The following is a 25,063-nucleotide window of genomic DNA, read 5'->3' as shown; positions in this document are numbered from 1 at the left end:
TCTCCCACTTAAAAAGATAAGAGAGTCCTGTAATTCATCATAGGTACACTTCAACTATGACAGACAAAATGAGAAAAAAAATCCAGAAAATCACATTGTAGGATTTTTAATGAATTTATTTGCAAATTATGGTGGAAAATAAGTATTTGGTCAATAACAAAAGTTTATCTCAATACTTTGTTATATACCCCTTTTTGGCAATGACAGAGGTCAAACGTTTTCTGTAAGTCTTCACAAGGTTTTCACACACTGTTGCTGGTATTTTGGCCCATTCCTCCATGCAGATCTCCTCTAGAGCAGTGATGTTTTGGGGCTGTTGCTGGACAACACGGACTTTCAACTCCCTCCAAAGATTTTCTATGGGGTTGAGATCTGGAGACTGGCTAGGCCACTCCAGGACCTTGAAATGCTTCTTACGAAGCCACTCCTTCGTTGCCCGGGCGGTGTGTTTGGGATCATTGTCATGCGGAAAGACCCAGCCACGTTTCGTCTTCAATGCCCTTGCTGATGGAAGGAGGTTTTCACTCAAAATCTCACGATACATGGCCCCATTCATTCTTTCCTTTACACGGATCAGTCGTCCTGGTTCCTTTGCAGAAAACCAGCCCCAAAGCATGATGTTTCCACCCCCATGCTTCACAGTAGGTATGGTGTTCTTTGGATGCAACTCAGCATTCTTTGTCCTCCAAACACGACGAGTTGAGATTTTACCAAAAAGTTATATTTTGGTTTCATCTGACCATATGACATTCTCCCAATCTTCTTCTGGATCATCCAACTGCTCTCTAGCAAACTTCAGACGTACCTGGACACGTCTGGCACTGCAGGATTTGAGTCCCTGGCGGCGTAGTGTTTTACTGATGGTAGGCTTTGTTACTTTGGTCCCAGCTCTCTGCAGGTCATTCACTAGGTCCCCCCGTGTGGTTCTGGGATTTTTGCTCACCGTTCTTGTGATCATTTTGACCCCACGGGGTGAGATCTTGCGTGGAGCCCCAGATCGAGGGAGATTATCAGTGGTCTTGTATGTCTTCCATTTCCTAATAATTGCTCCCACAGTTGATTTCTTCAAACCAAGCTGCTTACCTATTGCAGATTCAGTCTTCCCAGCCTGATGCAGGTCTACAATTTTGTTTCTGGTGTCCTTTGACAGCTCTTTGGTCTTGGCCATAGTGGAGTTTGGAGTATGACTGTTTGAGGTTGTGGACAGGTGTCTTTTATACTGATAAGTTCAAACAGGTGCCATTAATACAGGAAACGAGTGGAGGACAGAGGAGCCTCTTAAAGAAGAAGTTACAGGTCTGTGAGAGCCAGAAATCTTGCTTGTTTGTAGGTGACCAAATACTTATTTTCCACCATAATTTGCAAATAAATTCATTAAAAATCCTACAATGTGATTTTCTGGATTTTTTTTCTCATTTTGTCTGTCATAGTTGAAGTATACCTATGATGAAAATTACAGGCCTCTCTCATCTTTTTAAGTGGGAGAACCTACACAATTGGTGGCTGACTAAAGACTTTTTTGCCCCACTGTAGATATTATTCATATTTCATTCAGTGACTGAAATTACAGTCCCATCTTCAGTAGCCTTTTCCAGCAGGCTATTGGGAAACATAAGCACTTCTTACCTCGGAATCGCCAAACTATTCATGTTACATCTATTCAGTTTACATCGTGCCTACAATTTTTTTGTTGTTGTTTTTTTGTTGTTGAATTTTACCCCTTTTTCATCCAATTTCGTGGTATCCAATTGTTTAGTAGCTACTGTCTTGTCTCATCGCCACAACTCCCGTACGGGCTCGGGAGAGACGAAGGTTGAAAGTCATGCGTCCTCCGATACACAACCCAACCAAGCCGCACTGCTTCTTATAACACAGCGCGCTCCAACCCGGAAGCCAGCCGCACCAATGTGTCGGAGGAAACACCGTGCACCTGGCAACCTTGGTTAGCGCGCACTGCACCCGGCCCGCCACAGGAGTGCGCGATGAGACAAGGATATCCCTAACAGCCAAGCTCTCCCTAACCTGGACGACGCTAGGCCAATTGTGCCTCGCCCCACGGACCTCCCGGTCGCGGCCGGTTACGACAGCGCCTGGGCGCGAACCCAGAGTCTCTGGTGGCACAGACATCGTGCCTACATTTTGCCTAGGCTACTGTCAGTGGTGTAAAGTACTTAAGTAAAAATACTTTAAAGTACTACTTAAGTTGTTTTTTTTGAGTATCTGTACTTTACTATTTATATTTTTGATGACTTTTATATTTACTTCACTACATTCCTGAAGTAAATAATGTACTTTATACCTTTCCCTGACAGCCAAAAGTACTCGTTACATTTTGAATGCTTAGCAGGACAAGAAAATTGTCTAATTCACGCACTTAAAAGAGAAAATCCCTGGTTACTGCATCTGATCTGGGGACTGACTAAACACAAATGCTTTAATTGTAAATGATGTGTTGGAGTGTGCCCCTGGCTATCTGTACATTTAAAAAACAAGACAATTGTGCTGTCTGGTTTGCTTAATAAAAGGAATTTGAAATGATTTATCCTTTTTATTTTGATACTTAAGTATATTTGAGCAATTACATGTACTTTTTATAATTAAGTATATTTAAAACGTTTTACTAAAGTAGGATTTTACTGGGTGACTTTCACTTTTACTTGAGGCATTTTCTATTAAGGTATCTTTACTTTTATTCAAGTATGACAATTGGGTACTTTTTCCACCACTGGCTACTGTAGACTATCTGAATTAAGATGTAGGCCTATCAGGAGCTATGCTATAGGCAACCTACATCTATCTAAGCAAACCATGGCAAACTTTAATTACAATCATAAACCCAGATATTAGTCTGTAGCTTATTCCTGTTGAAATGACAAGTCAATCTACTAAATAGGCCATTTATTACTCTTTGTAGTCTTAAAATCATATGGCACATAATAATGGCACAATTGCCAGAAAACGTTTGTTTTTTAAAAAGTTTGTCCAAGTATTTTTTGCTCAGAGATTTCGAGATCCTCTGTCCAACATTCATCACTCAAACTCTCCAATCGGATATATCTATAGTTATGCACATGCGCAAAAGGGAATTATTTACAATTATAAAATGGGGTTCGAGCCCTGAATGCTGATTGGCTAAAAGCCATGGTATAACAGACTGTATACCATGTGTATGACAAAAATGTACTTTTATGTTGGTAACCAGTTTATAATAGCAATAAGGCACCCTGGGGGTTTGTGTATATGGCCAATATACCACGGCTAACGGCTCTATTCAGGCACTCCGCGTTTCGTCAAGCTTAAGAACAGCCCTTAGCCGTGGTATATTGGCCATATACCATACCCCTCGTGCCTTATTGCTTAATCATAGCAGTCAAATAAATTAAATCGACAGCCATTGGTGGAAAATTATCTGGCGAGTTTAATAAGGACAAATTATATTTTCTCTTGCGATATATTCAAATGAGTTTATTCTGAAAAAATATTATTTTGATTAAAAAAAACTATTTAGCTTCTAACGTCGTTACAAGTTACGTTGATTTGTTGATTTTCCTTCTTTATTGGCTTGATAACATTATGAAAAAATAGTTTTATTGTATAAATGTGAAAAAAGTTCAGTCCTTTTGGGGGGTATTTTCTGGTCATTGGGCTACAGATTTGAGCAAAACCTGGCAACCCTGATTGCTCTGTTGGTGCTTGAGGTTACTTCACAGTTCATACATAATTAATTTGTCATCACACAGTGGAAAGGATAAATGAATGAGAAACTGATAAGCACATTCATACGTCCTAGAATTATCCTATGTACATCAAGTGCATTCATAGTACAATTTGATTTGAGTTTTTTTAAAGATACCAATACATTTGTTTGTCATTTTTCACAGGAGGATGCAAACAAAGACTAAACATTTCACATAAAACACTGAATTTGGTCTCAAACATTGTACACTTCACACACTGCAAAAACTCAAATGCATTTAGAGGTTTTCGGTTGCTTTAAAAATCGCAGGAGGTAACATTTTCTGGATTAATAATGGGCTGCTTGTGCTGTGGCTGGACAAGATTTGGGATATAGCTGACCACATCTACCAAAACTATGCTAAACGCACACTACAACATACATATATTCACATAACTATACAAAAGTAGAGAAACTTTGATAGACTGAAATATTTTTTAAGTGCTTTTCTCACTATTCAGTTTCCATTTGTGCAAATGGAGTCTACCCATCAAAGTAGTAGTCCTCGTTTCCTGGACCATTCTGTGGAAGTTGACATCGAGTCACCTCTGTAAAATTGGGATGGAGATTACAATACATAAATAAAGCACCCATTTTAAGTGGAGGGACAGACCAGTACATTACCCACTTCTGTAGATGGCCTGTCTCATTAAGACAATCCTATAAAACCCTGTTCATCTGGTGTGCAGAGCATTCTTATACAAAGTCAAATTAAAGCGTTACAATAATTTATCAGTGCATTACAGCAATCTCAGACAACAAAACCCTCCAAAGGTAAAAGTCAATTTCACTTCACACTATTATCACATTTAAGCAAAGAATCTAAAAGTGCAATCCTCAATCGCATATGACCACCTCAGTCAACTCCTATCTATCACTGGATGGTTCAAGAGTCTGATCTGCACCGGAATTACAAGTCTCCTATTAATTAACTCTCTACTTCTCCACCCCTGAAATCTGTAACCATCCACAGTAAACGATCCACGTCACCTAAATATTGAAGTGCCCTTAAACAGGATATTTTACGTTCATCATAATCTCCTTTACACATGATCACGTACTCTAAAAAATAATTAAATTAACGGTTTGCTGCTATGTAACAGTTAAGGCAATGTGTGTCTGTCTCTGTGTAACGTGGTGCAGAACAAACCTGAGCCCACCGTTCTTAAAGCAGCAGACACCTCCCTCCCTCCCTAGCCAGTCCCAATTCGCTCCCACCTCTACCCTTGGCCTTAATGATGTGAATAGATCTGTAAGGTGGAAGCAATACAGAGAAAGCTCCACCAGTACACTGATTATCCCAATCCAGACCCTTCAGATTTGTGTAAACATTGAAGGGGAAGGGTTAGGGCCAAGTTGGGACCGAATCCCCCCTTTAACTCCCCTCGTCAGCCCACCTGGTGCTCCCCGCGGATGATGTGCGAGGTGAACTGGTAACGGCCCTGGCTGTGGTGCCCACAGACGTTGCACTGGAAGGGCTGGCGGAAGCCGTGGCAGCCCATGTGGATGGTGAACATCACGTGGTCCAGGAAGAACATGCGACAGTGCTCACAGCGGAATGACCGCACCGCTCGCCCCTCCCCGTCCACCACCTGTATAGAAGCCTCCTTGGAGATGGAGGGTGACCCTAAACCGGGGGTCCTCGATCCCTTCACACTAGTTGGGATGGTGGTGTCGATGGGCACGGGGCAGGCCCTGTCTCCTCTCTCCCTTTCTATGTCTGGGTCGTTGGCTTGGCTGGGGTTGGGACGGAGATGGGTGCGGCTGCGGAGCAGGCCTGGGGTTGGGTAATGTAGATGAGGGAGGAGGTGGGGGTTGTTGGAGTTGCTGGTTGGAGCTGTAACCCTGGTGCTCTGCTGCTCCTCTGCTGTGCTCTTTGTGTCGGACTTGTCTTTGAAATCGTGGCAGCCGTTGCTGGGGCTGTTGCTGGGGCCGTTGCTGACAGTGAGGCTGTGGATGTTGCTGTGACCTGAGGGAACGTTCTTGTGTCCCTCGCCTGCTTCCCGTCCAGCGAGCTCCACAGACACGGCCACATCTCCAGCTCCACCATTGACCTGGGGACCCAGAGGAGTCCGGTGGCTGTAAACAGAGCTGATGACTGGGCTGGAGTCGGACAGGCAGGCAGAGTAGGGCAGGGCCAGCTGAGGGGGCTTAGACCCAGGGACCTCACCACCTCCACACTTGCGGAGGAACCTGCCCCCAATCCCTGCTAACCCTGTAGCACCAGCTTCTCCATCAAGGTCAGAGTGCAGGTCCCCATTCTTATCCTCTTCAGGGCCAGGGGATAGTTCATAAGGTAGATCACGGTTGTTGAGCCTCATGTGCTTTTCTCCTATAAAGAAAAGGACACATCAGTGTTGACGACCTCAGGTTCATAGGACTGTATCATCTTGTTAAAGCAATGTTGGGCTTCAGTACCTTCAGGAACGTGGAAATATATAAACAGGAGAAAACTCACCCAGAAACTTCTGTGGTGTGGACCTCTTTCGTTTGGTGACGCTGTTGACCAGCCTGTGTACGAAGGACTGTTTTTCAGTGGACGGCTGGAGGACAGGCTCTGGCTCAGGGATCAGCTCCATGCCTGGGGACTCCTCCCCTACACAAAACACAGGAGACTCTGTTCAAATGCATTGACATAATACTGGAAAAACAGTCTTCTGGGTCACAGTACATTGACTGGGCCAGTGAGCTCAGATTGAACTAACACAACATGAAGGCGCAAAGTGCATTTCAGCATGTTTGTGTGGATGATGACAGAGTCAATGTGTGTTACTCTGTACATTTCACATTACGATGTGTGTGTATGTTACCCTGTGTAGTGGGGACAGTGCTGAGTGCTGGCTGATGGTTCTGTAGACTCTTTAAGTAGTTGTGGCTGCGTTCAAGGTGTTCCTCCAGGGTACTCTGCTGCTTGTAGCTACGACCACAGTAACTGCATTTGTAAAGTTTACCCACTGTCAGAGAGGGCACTGCAGCACAGAAACACAGCGATTCATGGGTCAATCAATGGGTAAATGCATCCTTCTCTTTTGGTCTTTTTTGGTAAAATGATTTCTACAAAATATGACAAAACTACGGATTGTTTCCTAGGGAAGTTAGTTATTCCTGCAAGTAAGTCAAATAAAAAAGATACATGTAGTTGTGAGTTTTATTGAGTTTTATTCAATCATTCAGTTCTAGTTCATGACCTAGTCGTTACACTATGTACTCCCCCTTCTCCGTGAATTCCCGAAGTTGTTCTCTGTTCCACGCCTATGACGTTAAAAAACACTCAACTCTCCACCGCAACGTTCCACCTTACCAAGCAGTCGGAGAAACTGACGTCATTTCACCGAAATCCGACGTTGTGCAAGTTTGCTTTCTTCGAAAATGAACCTATTTGTTCAGAACAGCAAGGCAGAGACCCACCAGGGCTTGCCTGTCTCTATCAACAACTGTTGAATGCATGTCTACATTAAATTGAAAAACACCAACAGGACATCCTGTTTTGAATACTTTTAAATGTCATTTCTTGCACATGTGGTAACTTACATTCCTGTAAAGACAATAGTTATCTATTTCCTCTGAGCCCCACTCTAGAGCTAAATTGACTTTTCTAATGCAATCACTTGCATTGTGCTATAGATTTGTACTTTTTCTAGATGCAATATGATAAAAATGTAGTACGAAGTGCAGACACCTAATACTGAGAAGTGATGGTATTACAATACTCTTACATTACATAGTGAGCTAATACCTTGTTACAACACAATGGGACTGAGGCTGGTAGAGGCACTATTCCCCATCTGGTCCCACTTAGAGCCCAAATGGTCTCACCAGTTTCCTGGCTTGACATTAGAAAGCAGGCTACTGTGTCTTACCAGTGTGTGTGCGGATGTGTCCAGAGAGTGCGTCCCGGCGGCGACAGGCGTAGTTACAGAAGGGACATTTAAAGGGTTTCTCTCCAGAGTGCAGCTTTGTGTGGCGCAGCAGATTCCCCTTCTGGGTGAAGGAGGCTCCACACTGGTTACACTGGAATGGACGCTCACCTGACAAAATACACACACACACACACACGCACACTTCATTCCTCGTTATCCATGTCAATACTACCAAGTTGTAGCAAGGTAGTCGATCCATATTGAATCACAATTTTTACAGCTAAGCCAAAGGAGTGTGGTCTATGAGGTCTAACCTGCAGTCTATTCATCCTCACCTGTGTGGCTGCGTTTGTGCACTGTTAGTACATTGGGCCCGATGCAGACCATTCCACACACGTCACATTGGAGCTTACAATTGGGCAGTCGGATGGGACCGGCAGATGCAGGCTGAGGACTGGCCAGCTCCCCGTAACCCTTTCCTGGTCCTCCCCATACCTCACTCCCCTCTTCTGTCTTGTCCCCTCTGTCATCATCCCTCTCTCCATCTCTTCTCTCTGGCTGTGGAGAACCTGCAGACTCATTGTCACTGTAGAGTTCTACCTTAATGGTGCTCACTAAGGAAAGTGGAGACAGGCGAGAGACGTTTTGTCAATAATCATCAGAGCTTAGCATACGGAAACGTATTTCTTAAATTGCACTGAAGTAAATCTTTATATATTGAAATACCAATAAAAATGTATCGTATGGAAATAATTCCTCAAGGGAGATAACTGCCAGTGTTCTTTCAGTCAGTTTTTCATGTGATATATTAAATACAGTACAGTCAATAGGTTACCGAGATCATGGATAGGAGACAAACATTGAGTATACAAAACATTAAGAACACCTGCTCTTTCAATGACATAGATTGACCAGGTGGATCCAGGTGAAAACTATCATCCCATTGATGTTACTTCAATTCACTTCAATCAGTGTAGATGAAGGGGAGGAGACAGGTTAAAGAAGGATTTTTAAGCCTTGAGACAATTGAGACATGGAGTGTGTGTGTGCCATTCAGAGGTTGAATGAGCAAGACAAAATATTTAAGTGCCTTTGAATGGGTTACGGTAGTAGTAAACCCGTTTGTGAAGAATTGCAACGCTGCTGGGTTTTTCACACTCAACTGTTTCCCTTGTGTATCAAAAATGGTCCACCACCCAAAGAACATCCAGCCAACTTGACACAACTGGGAAGCATTGGAGTCAACATGGGCCAGCATCCCTGTGGAACACTTTTGACACCTTGTAGAGTCCATGCCCCGATGAATTGAGGCTGTTCTGAAGGCAAAAGGGGGGAGGGGTTGCCACTCAATACTAGGAAGGTGTTATTAATGTTTTGTACACTCAGTGTATAGCGATGACTGACCACTAAGAGATCTGTTTGGAGAGGACTGTTTACAGTTTGGAGTGGTCAATGTTGGAACCCTCAGACCTCCACAGAAATCACCTCGCTCCTTTGCCGACTCTCCTCCACTGCCTGTGAAGACACACGTACGTACGCACGCACACACACACATGCATACACACACACAGTATGCACTTGTATTTCATGTATTGAACCAGGCCTAAATATAATTAGACCGATTGTGTTACTTCTAAAAAATACTTTTTGGAATAAGACTTGGTAGAACAAGAAACACCCACTGTTTTTTCCATACCTGACATATATGAAAATCCATTGCAGTCATCAGCATTCATTCTCTCACCAGCTGACTAGGGCACAGAGAGAAAAACAGACAAGTCAGAGCAATGATGTGGTCCCACTCATGAGATATTCTAGCATACAACAATCGTTCATCTTGAGCATGCTCACTTGTCATTCAAATTGATGCCATTTTGGGTACAATTGTATGATGCTCACCATGTTAAATCTATTCTTTATGGCAGCTTTCTTTTTCAAATATCTGACTGCAGTAAATGCAGTAATAGATTGTTTGACACAAGTTTGTATTGTCTGTCTAACTGGCAATTGTCTCTAGTCTATCTAGATCACCTATACTCAGTTGCCAGGAAATGCACAGAAGTTCAACATTTATAGTCAGTGCTGAAGTGTGACACTTGAACTCTCCTCCCTCCTCCACCACATACCCAGGAAATGTGGAGTACATGTTTTATCACATTTCTCTGGTTTATCACCATGATAAGTAAATCAATCATAGCATTGTATTATTTTCATGTATTTTAAATGTTACATGGATCTTCAAATCAAACCCAAATGTAACATTTTGGTTACTGAGTGATCCTGGTGAGGCCAATATAAAGCTATCCATCCATCAGCAAGAGGATGGACGGTCTACCCCCCAGCCTTTGGTACCGCCGGTGCGCCAATCATATTAATGGAAGATATTCATTGGGTGAATTCATTATGGAAACCGTTAACTCTTTAGATCCAAACGGAAGCAAACAGAGCAAAACGAGAGTTTCTGTTGGACAAATTCAAGTAGGTCCCGCCCCTTTTCGTTCCGTTTAAGAAACGTTTTTCAACAGAATTGGCGGAATGAATATACCCCTGACATTCGTTTCGTGTTGCCATGTCACTGTGCTGGCTTTGATGGAACAAGTTGATGATGGAACGTGACAGGTTAATAAGGACGCGATAAATAAATATTGGTGCAAACAAGCATCAAAAGTCAACACAAATGCCATTTAGATGGGCACTTCCCCGATTGATGCAGCTGTCATCCGAAAATGACATGTCAGTCAAACTAGCGGAATAATGTTTCTTCTGAGACGTTGCTATGGCACCCACCACCCGACGAAATGCTGTCCACCTGAACTAGCCCGAAACATATCCTTGCCAAAATGTCACTTTCTTTGACTAAACGCTGTTGTTAACAAGTGCATCACCCTCTTCCTTACCTGACGAACGACTATTGTTGTCGTTTTTAAATGTCAGAATATCTGTTTGTTGTCTCTGGCGACGGCAGCATCTCCGGATATAAATTTTACCTGACAACTTCCGGGCCCATATTGGGCCCGATGCAATCTGGGATCCTTGGGACGTCCATAAACCATTGAAGTTGAAATGCAAAATGGGTAAGAGTTATGGTTTATAGGGTAGGGACGTCCCAAGGAACACGGATAGCACTGACCGCTGGCATACAGGCCGAATAGCCTACAACAGATTGGGCGCGTTCCTCTGCCCAGGCGTTGCTGACGCATACCAGGTCTTACAACGCCTGGATAGGTTTTACCCACTGGCTAACCACATCAAAAGTTATATCAATTTGGTGCCCGACTGCACAGTCGATGACGTGGCACGCAACCATTAGTTGAAACATGCAACTTCTAGGGAAGACGACTATGACCTGATCAGTAGCCAGTGATTGCCGAAAACATCGATGCACAGGCTAATTAAAGATGTGGAAAACAGCAGATTTATTGAGGCACCAAAAAGTACGTATTTTAAATCAGAAAGGTGTGATGTTTGGGTACTGGTCTAGAGAGCATTTTTCTATTATATGAATTGACAGTCATTATAGTTGGCGTTCTACAATTCACCACAAGATGGCAGCAATGTATTTTTGTCATTATAAGAGAGCAACCATAATATTGGAGTCACTATTATCAAGAAGTTGTATACAGAACATATGTTTTAACATCAACCCCAATGTACAGCTGTCTAACAGCTTGAAATTGTTTACAATATTGCTGTGCTGCTGTAATCCTGTTATAAGAACCCGTGTGACATGTTTGTCTGAGAAAATAAAATACATATCATTAAAAAAAGAGAGAGCAACCTGGCTACGACAAAATGTAATCTGCATCTAGAAAGTATCCCTTCTTGGCTTGGATAAAACACATTATGACAATTGATCCTGTGAGCGGACGACCAAGTCCGTGCCACGTCATTGGCATTTGGGTTGACGGGTCGAGCAGGGAAATCATTTATTTCGATGCTCAGGCTTCTGTCCTCTGAGCAGAGTCTCATAGGCTTCTTGGATCTGTATAAACATCTTCTGTGCCTCTTCCATCTTGCTGCCAGGGTTGTGGTCTGGGTGCCACACCTTCACCAGCTCTCTGTAGCTACGTGTTATCTCATCCATAGAAGCCTCCTTATTCACTGACAACATCTGAAACACAACAACTGTACAGCATGGGGCAGGCATAGTAGGGCATGCTCATTGAAATACAGAAAATCGAGCCAACCAGCAGCATCAATGGGATTTGACTGCATTATTGCTGTTGTAACCGCACCAAAGGCAGCCACATCGATTGGATATTGCTATGGTAACTACCCCAGGGGCAGTAACATCATTGGTATCGACCCCTCTGCTATAGCTCAATGTTTCAATGTTACACAGTCATACTCACTTGCAGTGCCTCTCTCTCCCTCTGACTGCGCTCTGTGAGCAGGATCTCCAAAACCTTCCTCCAGCTCTCCTCCGAGGGGCCCCAGCCAGTGAAAGCACCCAGTATCCTATTAGTTTTAGTTTAGTTCAGTTTAGGTTTGAAAGATGCTCATTATACATCGGACCAGAGGAGGCTGGTGGGGGGAGCTATAGGAGGACGGGATCATTGTAATGGCTGGAATGGAATTAATGAAAAGGTATCAAACACATCAAACATATGGAAACCACGTTTGACTCAATTCTATATATCCCATTATAGCCATTACAATGAGCCAGTGCTCCTATAGCTCCTCCCACCAGCCTCAGGACTAATCTTCCTGGGTTCATACTCAAACACATAAACAAGAACAAAATCCTATCCCTAAAAAGATCAATTCAGCAACTTCTTAAACTTATATTTGATTGTTTGTATGTTTGTTTGTTTGTTTCCAGTTATGGTTGTACCTGTAGGGTAGCAGCAGGAAATACTCCACCGCCGAGCGGAGCCAGGGAAAGAACCAGAACATGTCCAGCAGGGCTGCCACACAGTCAGACAGGTAGTAGAGAGTGGCTGTGGTATTGTGGAATATACTGTATCCCAGTGGAGCTGAGAATGCCAGCCAGACGAGGGCCAGACGGTAGAGACGAGGACCTATAGACAACAGGAAGAGACGCATATGGATACAAGTAACACGATATTAGTAACAAGGAGGAGAATTGTTGATTCAGCGTTAGACACCAAGAGAAAATTTTGTTTTTTTATGACTGAAAACATAGGAAGGACAATATTTTCTACTACTCTATAGATATAGCAACAGTATCTGCATGTCTTCTGTAGTAATGGCCTCCAGGGCCAGCAACGTCAATATTTTTATTAAAAAAATGTAACTAGGCAAGTCAGTTCAGAACAAATTCTTATTTACAATGACGGCCTCGGAACAGTGGGTTAACTGCCTTGTTCAGGGTCAGATTTTTACCTTGTCAGCTCAGGGAGCTCGGTTACTAGTCCAACGCTCTAACCACTAGGCTACCTGCCGCCCCTACTTTATAGATAGTACTTGCTGTAAAAGGCCATCATAGGCAGGTTTGGGTGGACTTTGGCCTATTGTAATAGTGGAACATAGTTGGTTGGAGATTTCAAATCATGGGCCATGGTCTACATACCCAGTTCTTGTTGACTCCCAGAAGATGGATGGGTTTTGAACCTGCGGTGCTGTGACGCTGTGACGCTGGCAGCGATACTGATGGGCAGAGGGGAGATGGTGCTGCCATAGAAGATAGGGGAGGTGATGACACAGGCGATGAGGGTCTTGTGTAGGTCAGTTGTCTGCTCTCCCACACTGGAAACCAGGTGGACCCCGGCGCCCACACACAGCGGCAGTACAATCAGGTAGAAGAAACTCAGTGAGTTCAGGCCGATCAGTGCCACCGTTCCGAAATAGATCCCTACGGAAATCTGACCAGCAAATCTGGCAACGCTCACAGGTGGAGGTCTGGCTATAGGGTGCCTTTTGCTATCTCTTAACCCTCCCACTGTCTCCCGGTTGGCTTCTCCCACATATGCAGGGATACGAAAGAACTCTCTGGCCCAGCCAACTCCAAAGCCCCCAAGGGTTAGCATCCATAGCAGGGCATGGCTGTCTCTTCCTAAGTACAGGTGATGAAGGCCCAACGGTCCACCCATTGCCCATAAGGCATAGGTGACAGTCACACTTTTCGTCATGATGATAGGATGGATAGGATCTCAGTGGATCAACGTTTGGACTATAGAAGAAAAACAGTCATCCTTGAAGACGAGAGTCTGCATTTCATAAGCAAAAAGTTGATTATTTATGAAAGAAGGTTAACTCAGTCACAGGCTGAAAGTAATGAGCCAAAACGATGATATACGAGAACATACACAGCATTCAGGGAAATACATACACGTCTTCATTGAAGGAAATAAATATGACACACATTGTAACTATGTAACACTTATCATAGCCTAATTATGTAATTAGCACTGAACAAAAATACAAACATAACATGCAACAATTTCAAAGATTTTACTGTCTTACAGTTCATATAAGGAAATCGGTCAATTGAAATAAATTCATTGGGCCCTAATCTATGGTTTTCACATGACCAGGAATACAGATATGCATCTGTTAGTCAAAGACACCTTCAAAAAATGTAGGGGTGTGGATCAGAAAACCAGTCAGTATCTGGTGTGACCACCATTTGCCTCATGCAGCGCGAGACATCTCCTTCGCATAGAGTTGATCAGACTGTTGATTGGGGCCTGTGGAATGTTGTCCCACTCCTCTTCAATGGTTGTGCGAAGTTGCTCAATATTGGCGGGAACTGGAACACACTGTTGTACACGTCAATCCAGAGCATCCCAAACATGCTCAATGGGTGACATGTCTGGTGAATATGCAGGCCATGGAAGAACTGGGATATTTTCAGTTTCCAGGAATTGTGTACAGATCCTTGCGACATGGGGCCGTGAATTATCATGCTGAAACATGAGGTGATGGCGACGGATGAATGGCACGACAATGGGCCTCAGTATCTCGTCACGGTATCTCTGTGCATTCGAATTTGCATTGATAAAATCCAATTGTGTTCATTGTCCGTAGTTTATGTCTGCCCATACCATAACCCACCGCCACCATGGGGCACTCTGTTCACAACATTGACATCAGCAAACCGCTCCCCCACACGATGCAGTACACATTACGCTGTCTGCCATCTGCCCGGTTGCCATCTGCCCGGTACAGTTGAAACCGTGATTCATCCGTGAAGAGCACACTTTCCAGAGTGCCAGTGGCCATCGAAGGTGAGAATTTGCCCACTGAAGTCAGTTACGACGCCGAACTACAGTCAGGTCAAGACCCTGGTGCGGACGACGAGCCCACAGATGAGCTTCCCTGAGACGGTTTCTGACAGTTTGTGCAAAAATTATTTGGTTCTGCAAAACCACAGTTTTATCAGCTATCTGGGTGGCTGGTCTCAGACAAAGAAGAAGCTGGATGTGGAGATCCTGGGTTGTCATGGTTACACATGGTCTGCGGTTGTAAGGCCGGTTGGACGTACTGCCAAATTCTCTCAAACAACATTGGAGGCGGCTTATCGTAGGAAAATTAACACTCAATTCTCTGGCAACAGCTCTGCTGGAAATTCCTGCAGTCAATTGCACACTCCCTCAAAACTGTGGCATTGTGTTGTGTGACAAAACGGCACATTTGAGTTTGGCCATTTATTGTTCCCTGCAAAAGGTGCACCTGTGTAATGAGCATGCTGTTTAATCAGATTATTGTTATGCCACACCTGTCAGGTGGATGGATTATCTTGGCAGAGGAGAAATGCTCACTAACAGTGATATAAACAAATTTGTGCACAACATTTTTGAGAAATAAGCTTTTTGTGCGTATGGAACATTTCTGGGATCTTTTACTTCAGCTCATGAAACATGGGACCGACACTACATGTTGCGTTTATATTTTTGTTCAGTGTAGCTCTCTGAACATTTGTTAATGTTTAGGAATGGGAAGAACGAAGGGACAGAATAAGAGATAAAATTATCAATAATACACACTATTATTATAAACAGTAAAAACAGTACACTTTGGGTGCTACCGATCCATAACATGATAACAAAGCTGGACTGATAAGAACAAGAATATGCCGTTTTCATTGAACAAAATGAATCACTGCAGTATATCAAATTCTCTATGAATTTACTGTTGATAGACCATAGAATGTACCATTGATTAGACTTACATAAATATGATTTTGAGTTATTTTGTAAAAGATACAAACTTACGACACAAATCAATCTTGGCAGTACAAATTCTTCCGTGGTTTAGAGATTGTTATTGCATCAGTAATGGACTTTGGATGGTGACAATGAAGTTGATAGGCCTTCTGGGCCCTGAATAGGCACAATAAACTTGATTCACACTTCCTGGATAACTGCAATGCTAAAACAGGCGTAAATATGGTAATTTGGGACAGAATACTTTCAATGTTTTAATAGTGGTGGAAAGTAAACAAATGTGTGTACATGCATGTTCCTGTCAATATTATGCTTCAGAAATGTATTATTTTATTCTAGTAAAATACTTTGACAAAAATATCAGGGTCACACTGTGTTTAATTTGCATGAAACAATGCTTGGACCAATCAGCTCACAGCGAAGTCTCATCTGCCAATCACAATATACCCTAGGGAAATATTCAACCAATCAATACCAGATTTTTACATTTAATTGGAAAGGTGCGGTCCCCCCCACCGCCACCATGTTGTGTTTGGAATTAGCTGTGTTCTAATCTACTGTCATAAATGGAACTGTAAATTCGAATCTTGAACAAAATGTCAGCAAGAAAATACATCTAACCACTCTCCCCTTTCTCCACCCCTGCCCACGGCCCGCCCCGCACGCTTAAAACGCACTGAGGACCGTGATGCTTGCTAGTGGAGTTGAAACAGGGGTACATGACCGTAGTTTTGCCATTAGTTTAGGACAAATGTAGGTAGCATGCCACAATGTTCTAACCGGCGAGAGATGTTTTGTTGTTTTATCGCCCGGTCACCGCGCTTTTAGCCACGTTTTATGATATTTTAACCCATGCGTTATGGTTTCGTAGGATGGAAGTAGACGACGTGTCGGTTAGAGAGCAGCTTTTCCACAACAGAGTGCGAGAGACGTTTGTAAGTAACTTTAAACCTCATAAAAGCATTTCAGCGAGAAGTTCATCCGTGCTAACTACATTGTGGAAATATTTGTAACTATTGTGTGTGTTCAATGAAAACCATGCCATGGATGCAGTGGTGTTAACTACTGAAGTACACATACTGAATTATTTTTTTGTGGGGGTGTATCTGGATTCCGTAGGCTACTTTACTATATATATTTATATAACTTTTACTTTACTACATTCCTGACGAAAATGATGTACTTTATACTCCATAGATTTTCCGTGACACCCAGAAGTACTCGTTACATTTGGAATGCTTAGTAAGACAGGAAAATGGTCATATCCACGCACATTATCAAGATAACATCTCTGGTCATCCCTACTGTCTGATATCTGGCGGACTCACGAAACACAAATGCTTCGTTTGTAAATTGTTGGATTGTAACCCTGGCTAAACGTAAAAATTTTAAAACAAGACAATTGTGCCGTCTGATTTGCTTAATATAAAGAATTAGAAATGTATACGTTTACTTTTGATACTGAAGTATATTTAAAACTAAATGCTTTTAGGCTAACTCAAGTAGTATTTTATAATAACTGTAGCCATATGTTATTGCGGGGGACCCTACAGCTGGTACTGTGTGTGCCTCCAGCTGGTCATTATCGAGAAACGGTTCTAGAAACACAAATCCCTCTACTTACATATCATATAAAAAATAATTTCACTAATGTACACTTACTGTACACCAAGTTGGGAGCAAGTCACTATTATTCGCGTCAGAAGCAAGTCTCGAGTCACATTCTAAGAACGAGTCGAGTCGCAAGTTTTTTTTCAATCTTAAGCCAAAAAAAATAATTTGATTCATGTAACAACTTGCTCAACTACAAAGCTTTGTCTATTTTATTGAGGCTACCAGACTGCCCTTTACATTATTTTGTCTACAACATATTTATAATAAGGGTTCTGTTGAGAAAATTGGACCTCCCTGAAATGACAATGGATAGCACTTACCATACCATCCCTGGGAAAAACAAAACAAATGACCATGACCCTCCCCTATACCCGAAATAATTAAAACAAAGTGGATAGCAGAGAACATGTTTATCCTCGCTTCTTGAACAGACCAGAGCCTTGGATGTGCAGTTCTAGAAGCTGTTCTATGTCCTGCAAGCATTAGGCTACATGGCAACGCAGGAATTCTGATGGTTGTGGGTTTGCAGACCATCGTGGACAAGAGTAGGGGTGTAAAGATCTCCTTTATAGTAAAAGCATTGCAGAAATCTATCATTGCATTTGCAGGTCTGAGGATAAAAAAATGTAAAAAAACATTTCATGCAATTCTACTTCATTTTACATATAAGCATAACCTTTTTTTAATGCCACACAAATGACTGAAATTACAGGCCAAGAATGGACAGAGATAGGCCTGTGTTCATAGAAGCATATTTCTCCAATGCCAACTCAGTGTCTTGTTTGTAATGAAATTGTCCCTATTTGCAAATAATTACATCTGAGACATAATTAGGAATCTGAGCATGGTACTTTCAAAAGTTCGGCCCACCCCCGACACAGTATGCTTACCGACTCAGAAACATTTAAGCTTTAACTGCTGGCTACTCTTCCGTGGCGTAAACCCAGTGAGAGAAGATCACACGTGTATCACCTAAATGCTGTCTGGGTTTGAACGTCTTATATTGTACAGAAAGTGAATAGTTTAGTCAATTGATGGTGACAGGATTATATTTCTTCCCAAGCAAAGTACATTTTCTGTCTCCTCTGCTATAGATGGTTGTAGATGTCTCAATGTCAAAGAAACTAAACATTAATATCCCCATATGCATCATAGTCGTGTCTTTCCCGGGTATTATACAGCTTTTTTTTGTAGCACAAAAATAGGATCTGTTTTATTTTCTTAAATCTTTAGGTAACGATGGGTAGGCCTGTGCTTTCTGCCATTTTCTTTGACTCCTCCTGAACTGCCACTGTAGGCCTACATAGCACAGCCATTGGTTAGGCAGCACACTAACACATTTTTGATCAGCAAGAGCAGAGACTAATTATTTTTTATTTTTTAATTGAACCTTTATTTAACTAGGCAAGTCAGTTAAGAATGTGTTCTTATTTACAATGACCGCCTAGGAACAGTGGGTTAACTGCCTTGTTCAGGGGGCAGAACGACAGATTATTACCTTGTCAGCTCAGGGTTTTGATCTAGCAACCTTGCGGTTACTGACCCAACGGTCTAACCACTAGGCTACCTGCCGCCCCAAAGACTAAGGAGATTGTGGACTACAGGAAAGGAGGACCGAGCATGCCCCCATTCTCATTGACGGGGCTGTAGTGGAGCAGGTTGAGAGCTTCAAGTTCCTTGGCGTCCACATCACCAACAAATGAACATGGTCCAATCACACCAAGACAGTCGTGAAGAGGGCATGATAAAACCTATTCCCCCTCAGGAGACTGAAAAGATTTGGCATGGGTCCTCAGATCCTCCAAAGGTTCTACAGCTGCACAATCGAGAGCAATCCTGACGGGTTGCATCAATGCCTGGTATGGCAACTGCTGGGCCTCCGACCGCAAGGCACTACAGAGGATAGTGCGTACAGCCCAGTACATTACTGGGGCCAAGTTTCCTGCCATCCAGGTCCTCTATACCAGGCGGTGTCAGAGGAAGGCCCTAAAAATGGTCAGACTCTAGTCATACTGTTCTCTCTGCTACCGCACGGCAAGCGGTACCGGAGCGCCAAGTCTAGGTCCAAGAGGCTTCTAAACAGCTTCTACCCGCAAGCCATAAGACTCCTGAACATCTAATCAAATGGCTACCCAGACTACTGCTGCTGCTACTCTGGTATCTATTAATAACTCTACCCACATGTATATAAATGATTGACTCTGTACCGGTACCCCCTGTAAAAAGCCTCGCTATTGTTATTTTACTGCTGCTCTTTAATTGTTACTTCTTATGTTTGTAGGTTTTTTCTTAACTGCATTGTTGGTTAGGGGCTTGTAAAGTAAGCATTTCACTGTAATGTTGTAAGCATTTCACTACACCTGTTGTATTTGGTGCATGTGACAAATAACATTTGATTTGAATATCCATTGTGGTGAGTAATGAAGCATAGTTTTATTTACACCATCCCAGCTATCTTAGAAATATAACTTTGCTCTGTGCTTTTCTGAGCGTGAACTTCGTAGGCTATGGATTGTTTTGTGACTAGAGGTCGACAGATTATGATTTATTTTCAACGCCGATACCGATTTTATTGGAGGACCAAAAAAAAGCCGATACTGATTAATAGGCTGATTTATAAAAAAAAAAATATATATATATATATATATATATATATATAATAAAAAATAAAATAAAACATAATAAAATGATTTGTAATAATGACAATTACAACAATACTGAATGAACACTTATTTTAACTTCATATAATGAATCAATAAAATCAATTTAGCCTCAAATAAATAATGAAACATGTTCAATTTGGTTTAAATAATGCAAAAACAAAGTCTTGGAGAAGAAAGTAAAAGTGCAATATGTCCCATGTAAGAAAGCTAACGTTTAAGATCCTTGCTCAAAACATGAGAACATAGAAAGCTGGTGGTTCCTTTTAACATGAGTCTTCAATATTCCCAGGTAAGAAGTTTTAGGTTGTAGTTATTATAGGAATTGTAGGACTATTTCTCTCTCTACCATTTGTATTTCATTAACCTTTGACTATTGGATGTTCTTATAGACACTCTAGTATTGCCAGTGTAACAGTATAGCTTCCGTCCCTCTACTCGTTCCTACCTGGGCTCGAACCAGGAACACGACGACAACAGCCACCCTCGAAGCAGCGTTACCCATGCAGAGCAAGGGGAACAACCACTCCAAGTCTCAGAGTGAGTGACGTTTGAAAAGCTATTAGCGCACACCCCGCTAACTAGCTAGTCATTTCACATCGGTTACACCAGCCTAATCTCGGGAGTTGATAGGTTTGAAGTCATAAACAGCTGCTGGCAAACGCACGAATGTGCTGTTTGAATGAATGCTTACGAGCCTGCTGGTGCCTACCATCGCTCAGTCAGACTGCTCTATCAAATCATAGACTTAGTTATAACATGATAACACACAGAAATACGAGCCTTAGGTCATTAATATGGCCGAATCCGGAAACTATCATTTCGAAAACAAAACGTTTATTCTTTCAGTGAAATACGGAACCGTTCTGTATTTTATCGAAGGGGTGGCATCCATAAGTCTAAATATTCCTGTTACATTGCACAACCTTCAATGTTATGTCATAATTCCGTAAAATTCTGGCAAATTAGGCGGGCCAAACTGTTGCATATACACTGACTGCGTGCAATGAACGCAAGAGAAATGAGACAATTTCACCTGGTTAATATTGCCTGCTAACCTGGATTTCTTTTAGCTAAATATGCAGGTTTAAAAATATATACTTCTTTGTATTGATTTTAAGAAAAGCATTGATGTTTATGGTTAGGTACGCATTGGAGCAACGATATGCACCGCAGCGACTATATGCAACGTAGGACACACTAGATAAACTAGTAATATCATCAACCATGTGTAGTTAACTAGTGATTATGATAGTTTTTTATAAGGTAAGTCTAATGCTAGCTAGCAACTTACCTTGGCTTACTGCATTCGTGTAACAGGCAGTCTCCTCGTGGAGTGCAATGTAATCAGGTGGTTAGTGTTGGACTAGTTAACTGTAAGGTTGCAAGATTGAATCCCCCGAGCTGACAAGGTAAAAATCTGTCGTTCTGCCCTTGAACGAGGCAGTTAACCCACCGTTCCTAGGCCGTCATTGAAAATAGGAATGTGTTCTTAACTGACTTGCCTAGTTTAAATAAAGGTGTAAAAAAAACACACAAAAAACGGCCAAATCGTTGTCCAAAAATACAGATTTCCGATTGTTATGAAAACTTGAAATCGGCCATTCCGATTTAATCGGTCGACCTCTAATTGTGACCACACCAGACCATTAGGCAATAAGCATCAGAAAATGCATCCCTCCCTACTCCGTATCCAAGGTTTGGTCTGGCAAACTATGTTTGCTGGAAAATAGCTGCTGGCTGAGGATGCTGCTGGGACACGTAGTATTTACTTTATCGCTCTTTACTTTAATTGCTGTTTGATCTGGCTTTTGAATTTAGAGCATTTACCGGCGTCATGGTTTTGTCTTCGTTTTTCGTTCAGCTTTTTGCAGCACCGGTCTGGTAAGGTTGAACGCCCCCTCTACTCTCGACAAAAGCTTCTCCCGGGTGGGTATTACTCCTACTCCAGTTGTCTGTTGCACTGCTGTTTGGATCCCACCCAGCGATCTGTTCCCCATCTGCCCTGGTCTGTCTCCCCTGTCTGGTACAGGTACCCCTTCCACACTCGCATCCAAAACGCATGCACATAAATACACACACACCGCAGATTTTGGACTGAACTGCAAGCAATTATTGTAGGATTAGATATACTGAACAAATATAAACGCAACATGAGACAATTTCAAAGATTTTACGGAGTTACAGTTCATGTAAGGAAATCGGTCAATTGAAGTAATTTCATTAGGTCCCATCTATGGATTTCATGTGGGTAGGTAGCCCCCCCCCCCCCTTCCCCAGACCTGTCAGGTGGATGGGATTATCTTGGCATAGGATAAATGCTCACTAACAGGGATGTAAACAAATTTGAGAGAAATACGCTTTTTGTGCATATGGAACATTTCTGAGATTTTATTTCACGGGACCAATACTTTACATGTTTGGTTTATATTTTTGTTCCTTGTAGATTTACCACATAAACATAAGTATTCGGACCCCTTTTACCACATTTTGTTACGTTACAGCCTTATTCTAAATGGATTGAATAAATAAAAAATATTTGTTACATCAATCTAAACACAATACCCCCTAATGACAAAGTGAAAACCGATTTATAATTTTTGGGGGGCAAAATTTGCAGAAACTAAATAATACCTTATTTACATAATTCAGACCCTTTGCGATGAGACTTAAATTGAGCTCCGGTGCATCCTGTTTCCATTGATCATCTTTGAGATGTTTCGACAATTTGATTGGAGTCCACCTGTGGTAAATTCAATTGATTGGACATGATTTGGAAAGGCGTACACACCTGTCTATATAAAGGTCCCAGTTGACAGTGCATATCAGAGCGAAAACCAAGCCATGAGGACGAAGGAATTGTCCTTAGAACTCCGAGACAGGATTGTGTTGAGTCACAGATTTGGGGAAGGGTATCAAAAATGTTCTGCAGCATTGAAGGTCCCCAAGAACACAGTGGCCTCCATCATTCGTAAATGGAAGAAGTTTGGAACCACCAAGACTATTCCTAGAGCTGCCGCCCGGCCAAACTAGGCAATCGGGGGAGAAAGGCCTTGGTCAGGGATGTGAGTGACCAAGAACCCGATGGTCACACTGACAGCGCTCTGGAGTTCCTCTGTGGAGATGGGAGGACAATCAAGAAAGACAGCCATCTCTGCAGCACTCCACCTATCAGGCCTATATGGAAGAGTGGCCAAACGGAAGCCACTGCTCAGTAACAGGCATTTGGCAAACTCCAAGCGGGCTGTCATAAGGCACCTAAATGACTCGGATCATAAGAAACAAGATTCTCTGGTCTAATGAAACCAAGATTTAACTCCTTTAGCCTAAATACCAAGCATCACGTCTGGAGGAAACCTGGCAAACCTGAAGCTTGGTGGTAGCATCATGCTGTGGGGATGTTTTTCAGCAGCAGGGACTGGGAGACTAGTCAGGATTGAGGGGAAAGATGAAAGGAGCAAATTAGAGATCCTTGTTGAAAACCTGCTCAGGACCTTCCACTGGGGCTAAGGTGCACCTTCCAACAGGACAACGACCCCCGCACACAGCCAAGACAATGCCAGAGTGGCTTTGGGACGAGTCTCTGAATGTCCTTCAGTGGCCCAGCCTGACTTGAACCCGATCGAACATCTCTGGAGAGACCTGAAAATGGCTGTGCAGCAACGCTCCACATCCAAACTGACAGAGCTTGAAAGGATCTGCAGAGGAGAATGGGAGAAACTCCCCAAAACGGGTGTGTAAAGCTTCTAATGTCATACCCAAGAAGATTTGAGGCTGTAATTGCTGCCAAAGGTGCTTCAACAAAGTACTGAGTAAAGGATCTGAATAATTATGTAAATGTAATATTTCAGTTGTTGCTTTGTCATTATGGGATATTGTGTGTAGATTGAGGGGAGGGGACAATTTGCTCAATTTTATGCATTTTAAACGTGTGAAAGCAAGCAAAGCACTCTCCACTGGCGTTAGTTTGGAGAGCGCAAGTGGGGAGACGCACCTATGGTGTCTTCGCCACAGTAGTTCCTTTTAGCAACAAATTCCAAATGCATGCATCATAAGACAATTATCAATTTTTAGCAATTTTGACATAGCAAAAAAACAATGACAGCATGTTTGTGGCTTCTTCAGTATACACACGTGTACGGTGACGCAGATAGCTAATAGCCCAGGTAGTCCACTATCTTCTGTCTGTTTTCCGTGCTGTAACATGGAAATATGGCCGTGTGGGAACCCTATAAAGGTGTATATCATTTTAGCCCTTTTGTTTAATTTTTATTTTTTTTCTCTCACCGTTATGAAAGGTAAGGTTCTTATGCTTCCAAAACCATTCCACAAGAGACACATTTGAATTTTCAGGCCCTTAACAACCCCCTCCCCCACACCCACAGAAGACTGTTTCTTGCAATGACTTGTGTGTAATATAATGGTCCTGAGAGCCATTATCAAGGGCCAGCTGAGACACAGAAGGGTGACCCAAGAAGGAGCCCTTTCTTGCATCTGTGGCCCTTCTCTTTTTTCCCCCTGGGGCCAATGCATGGATTCAAAAGTCTTAACACCAAGCCCTATTGCCAAGGGTCCCCTTCTAAAAAAATATGGGGGATTGGATGTGATGCAGACAATTACATTGCTGGAAGCTACACTCTATCTGCAATATTAAAGCTGATCAACCCCCCCCCTCTAGTCTAGGGCTGTGGTGGTCATGACATTTTGTCAGTCGGTTATTGTTATGCAAAAGACTGCCAGTCTCACGGTAATTTAGCATGAATTAACATTAATTAACAGCATCTCCAGGCCTCCATACAAGCCACATCCAGCCAGATAACATACAGTAGGCCGACTCCTGTTCTTCTGAAGTAATTTTTTTTCATATGTTTCTTTAGACCTGCCATCACAATAAATACATGTTAATTTAGGTGTATATTAAATGGATTTATTATACTTTTTTCAAATGTAGTTGTTCCGAAGGAGTGCAACAGCAGCTTGTATGCTTGGAGGACTGGCGATGCTAAACGTGTTTATGGTAATTAATGCTACATTTTTTTGGTCCAATGGAAATGCGAGAGGATG

General features: G+C 42.5%; 3 protein-coding genes across 6 annotated transcripts in view; 1 reads left to right on the top strand and 2 right to left on the bottom strand.

Moving 5' to 3' along the window:
- Positions 1 to 3,450: 3,450 nt before the first annotated feature.
- On the bottom strand, positions 3,451 to 10,808 carry LOC110491970 (zinc finger protein Eos). The gene is made up of 8 exons (XM_021565878.3): positions 10,494 to 10,808; positions 9,293 to 9,347; positions 9,001 to 9,111; positions 7,932 to 8,210; positions 7,597 to 7,764; positions 6,547 to 6,705; positions 6,195 to 6,332; positions 3,451 to 6,068 (listed from the first exon to the last, which is right to left on the bottom strand). The coding sequence occupies exons 2-8, from the start codon at positions 9,330 to 9,332 to the stop codon at positions 5,125 to 5,127; spliced, it is 1,839 nt and encodes a 612-aa protein (XP_021421553.3). The 5' UTR covers positions 9,333 to 9,347; positions 10,494 to 10,808; the 3' UTR covers positions 3,451 to 5,124.
- A 177-nt stretch (positions 10,809 to 10,985) lies between these two features.
- dnajc22 (DnaJ heat shock protein family (Hsp40) member C22) lies at positions 10,986 to 15,893 on the bottom strand. 2 transcript variants are annotated; one of them, XM_021565879.3, is made up of 5 exons: positions 15,774 to 15,893; positions 13,130 to 13,766; positions 12,431 to 12,617; positions 11,949 to 12,054; positions 10,986 to 11,707 (listed from the first exon to the last, which is right to left on the bottom strand). In XM_021565879.3, exons 2-5 carry the CDS (start codon positions 13,686 to 13,688, stop codon positions 11,519 to 11,521), a joined length of 1,041 nt encoding a protein of 346 aa, XP_021421554.1. In that variant the 5' UTR covers positions 13,689 to 13,766; positions 15,774 to 15,893; the 3' UTR covers positions 10,986 to 11,518. The 2 variants fall into 2 exon arrangements, with proteins under 2 accessions (XP_021421554.1, XP_021421556.1); XM_021565881.3 differs by having other exon boundaries at positions 13,130 to 13,729; positions 15,774 to 15,891.
- Positions 15,894 to 16,265: 372 nt separating this feature from the next.
- Positions 16,266 to 25,063, top strand: part of LOC110491969 (limb region 1 homolog-like protein) — a 39,005-nt gene continuing 30,207 nt past the window's right edge. Inside the window, exons 1-2 of one of the 3 annotated variants that reach the window (XM_021565877.3) lie at positions 16,282 to 16,440; positions 16,597 to 16,660. In XM_021565877.3, the coding sequence (XP_021421552.1) occupies positions 16,598 to 16,660 (63 nt within the window). In that variant the 5' untranslated portion in view covers positions 16,282 to 16,440; position 16,597. Of the gene's footprint in view, positions 16,661 to 25,063 lie in introns of all 3 variants that reach the window. The other 2 variants (XM_021565876.3, XM_090202784.1) reach the window with 2 other exon arrangements.

This window comes from Oncorhynchus mykiss, chromosome 16 (assembly GCF_057628025.1).
Source record: "Oncorhynchus mykiss isolate SJ-2025 chromosome 16, ASM5762802v1, whole genome shotgun sequence".
NCBI lineage: Eukaryota > Metazoa > Chordata > Actinopteri > Salmoniformes > Salmonidae > Oncorhynchus > Oncorhynchus mykiss.
This window is presented reverse-complemented; position numbering and strand designations above follow the sequence as displayed.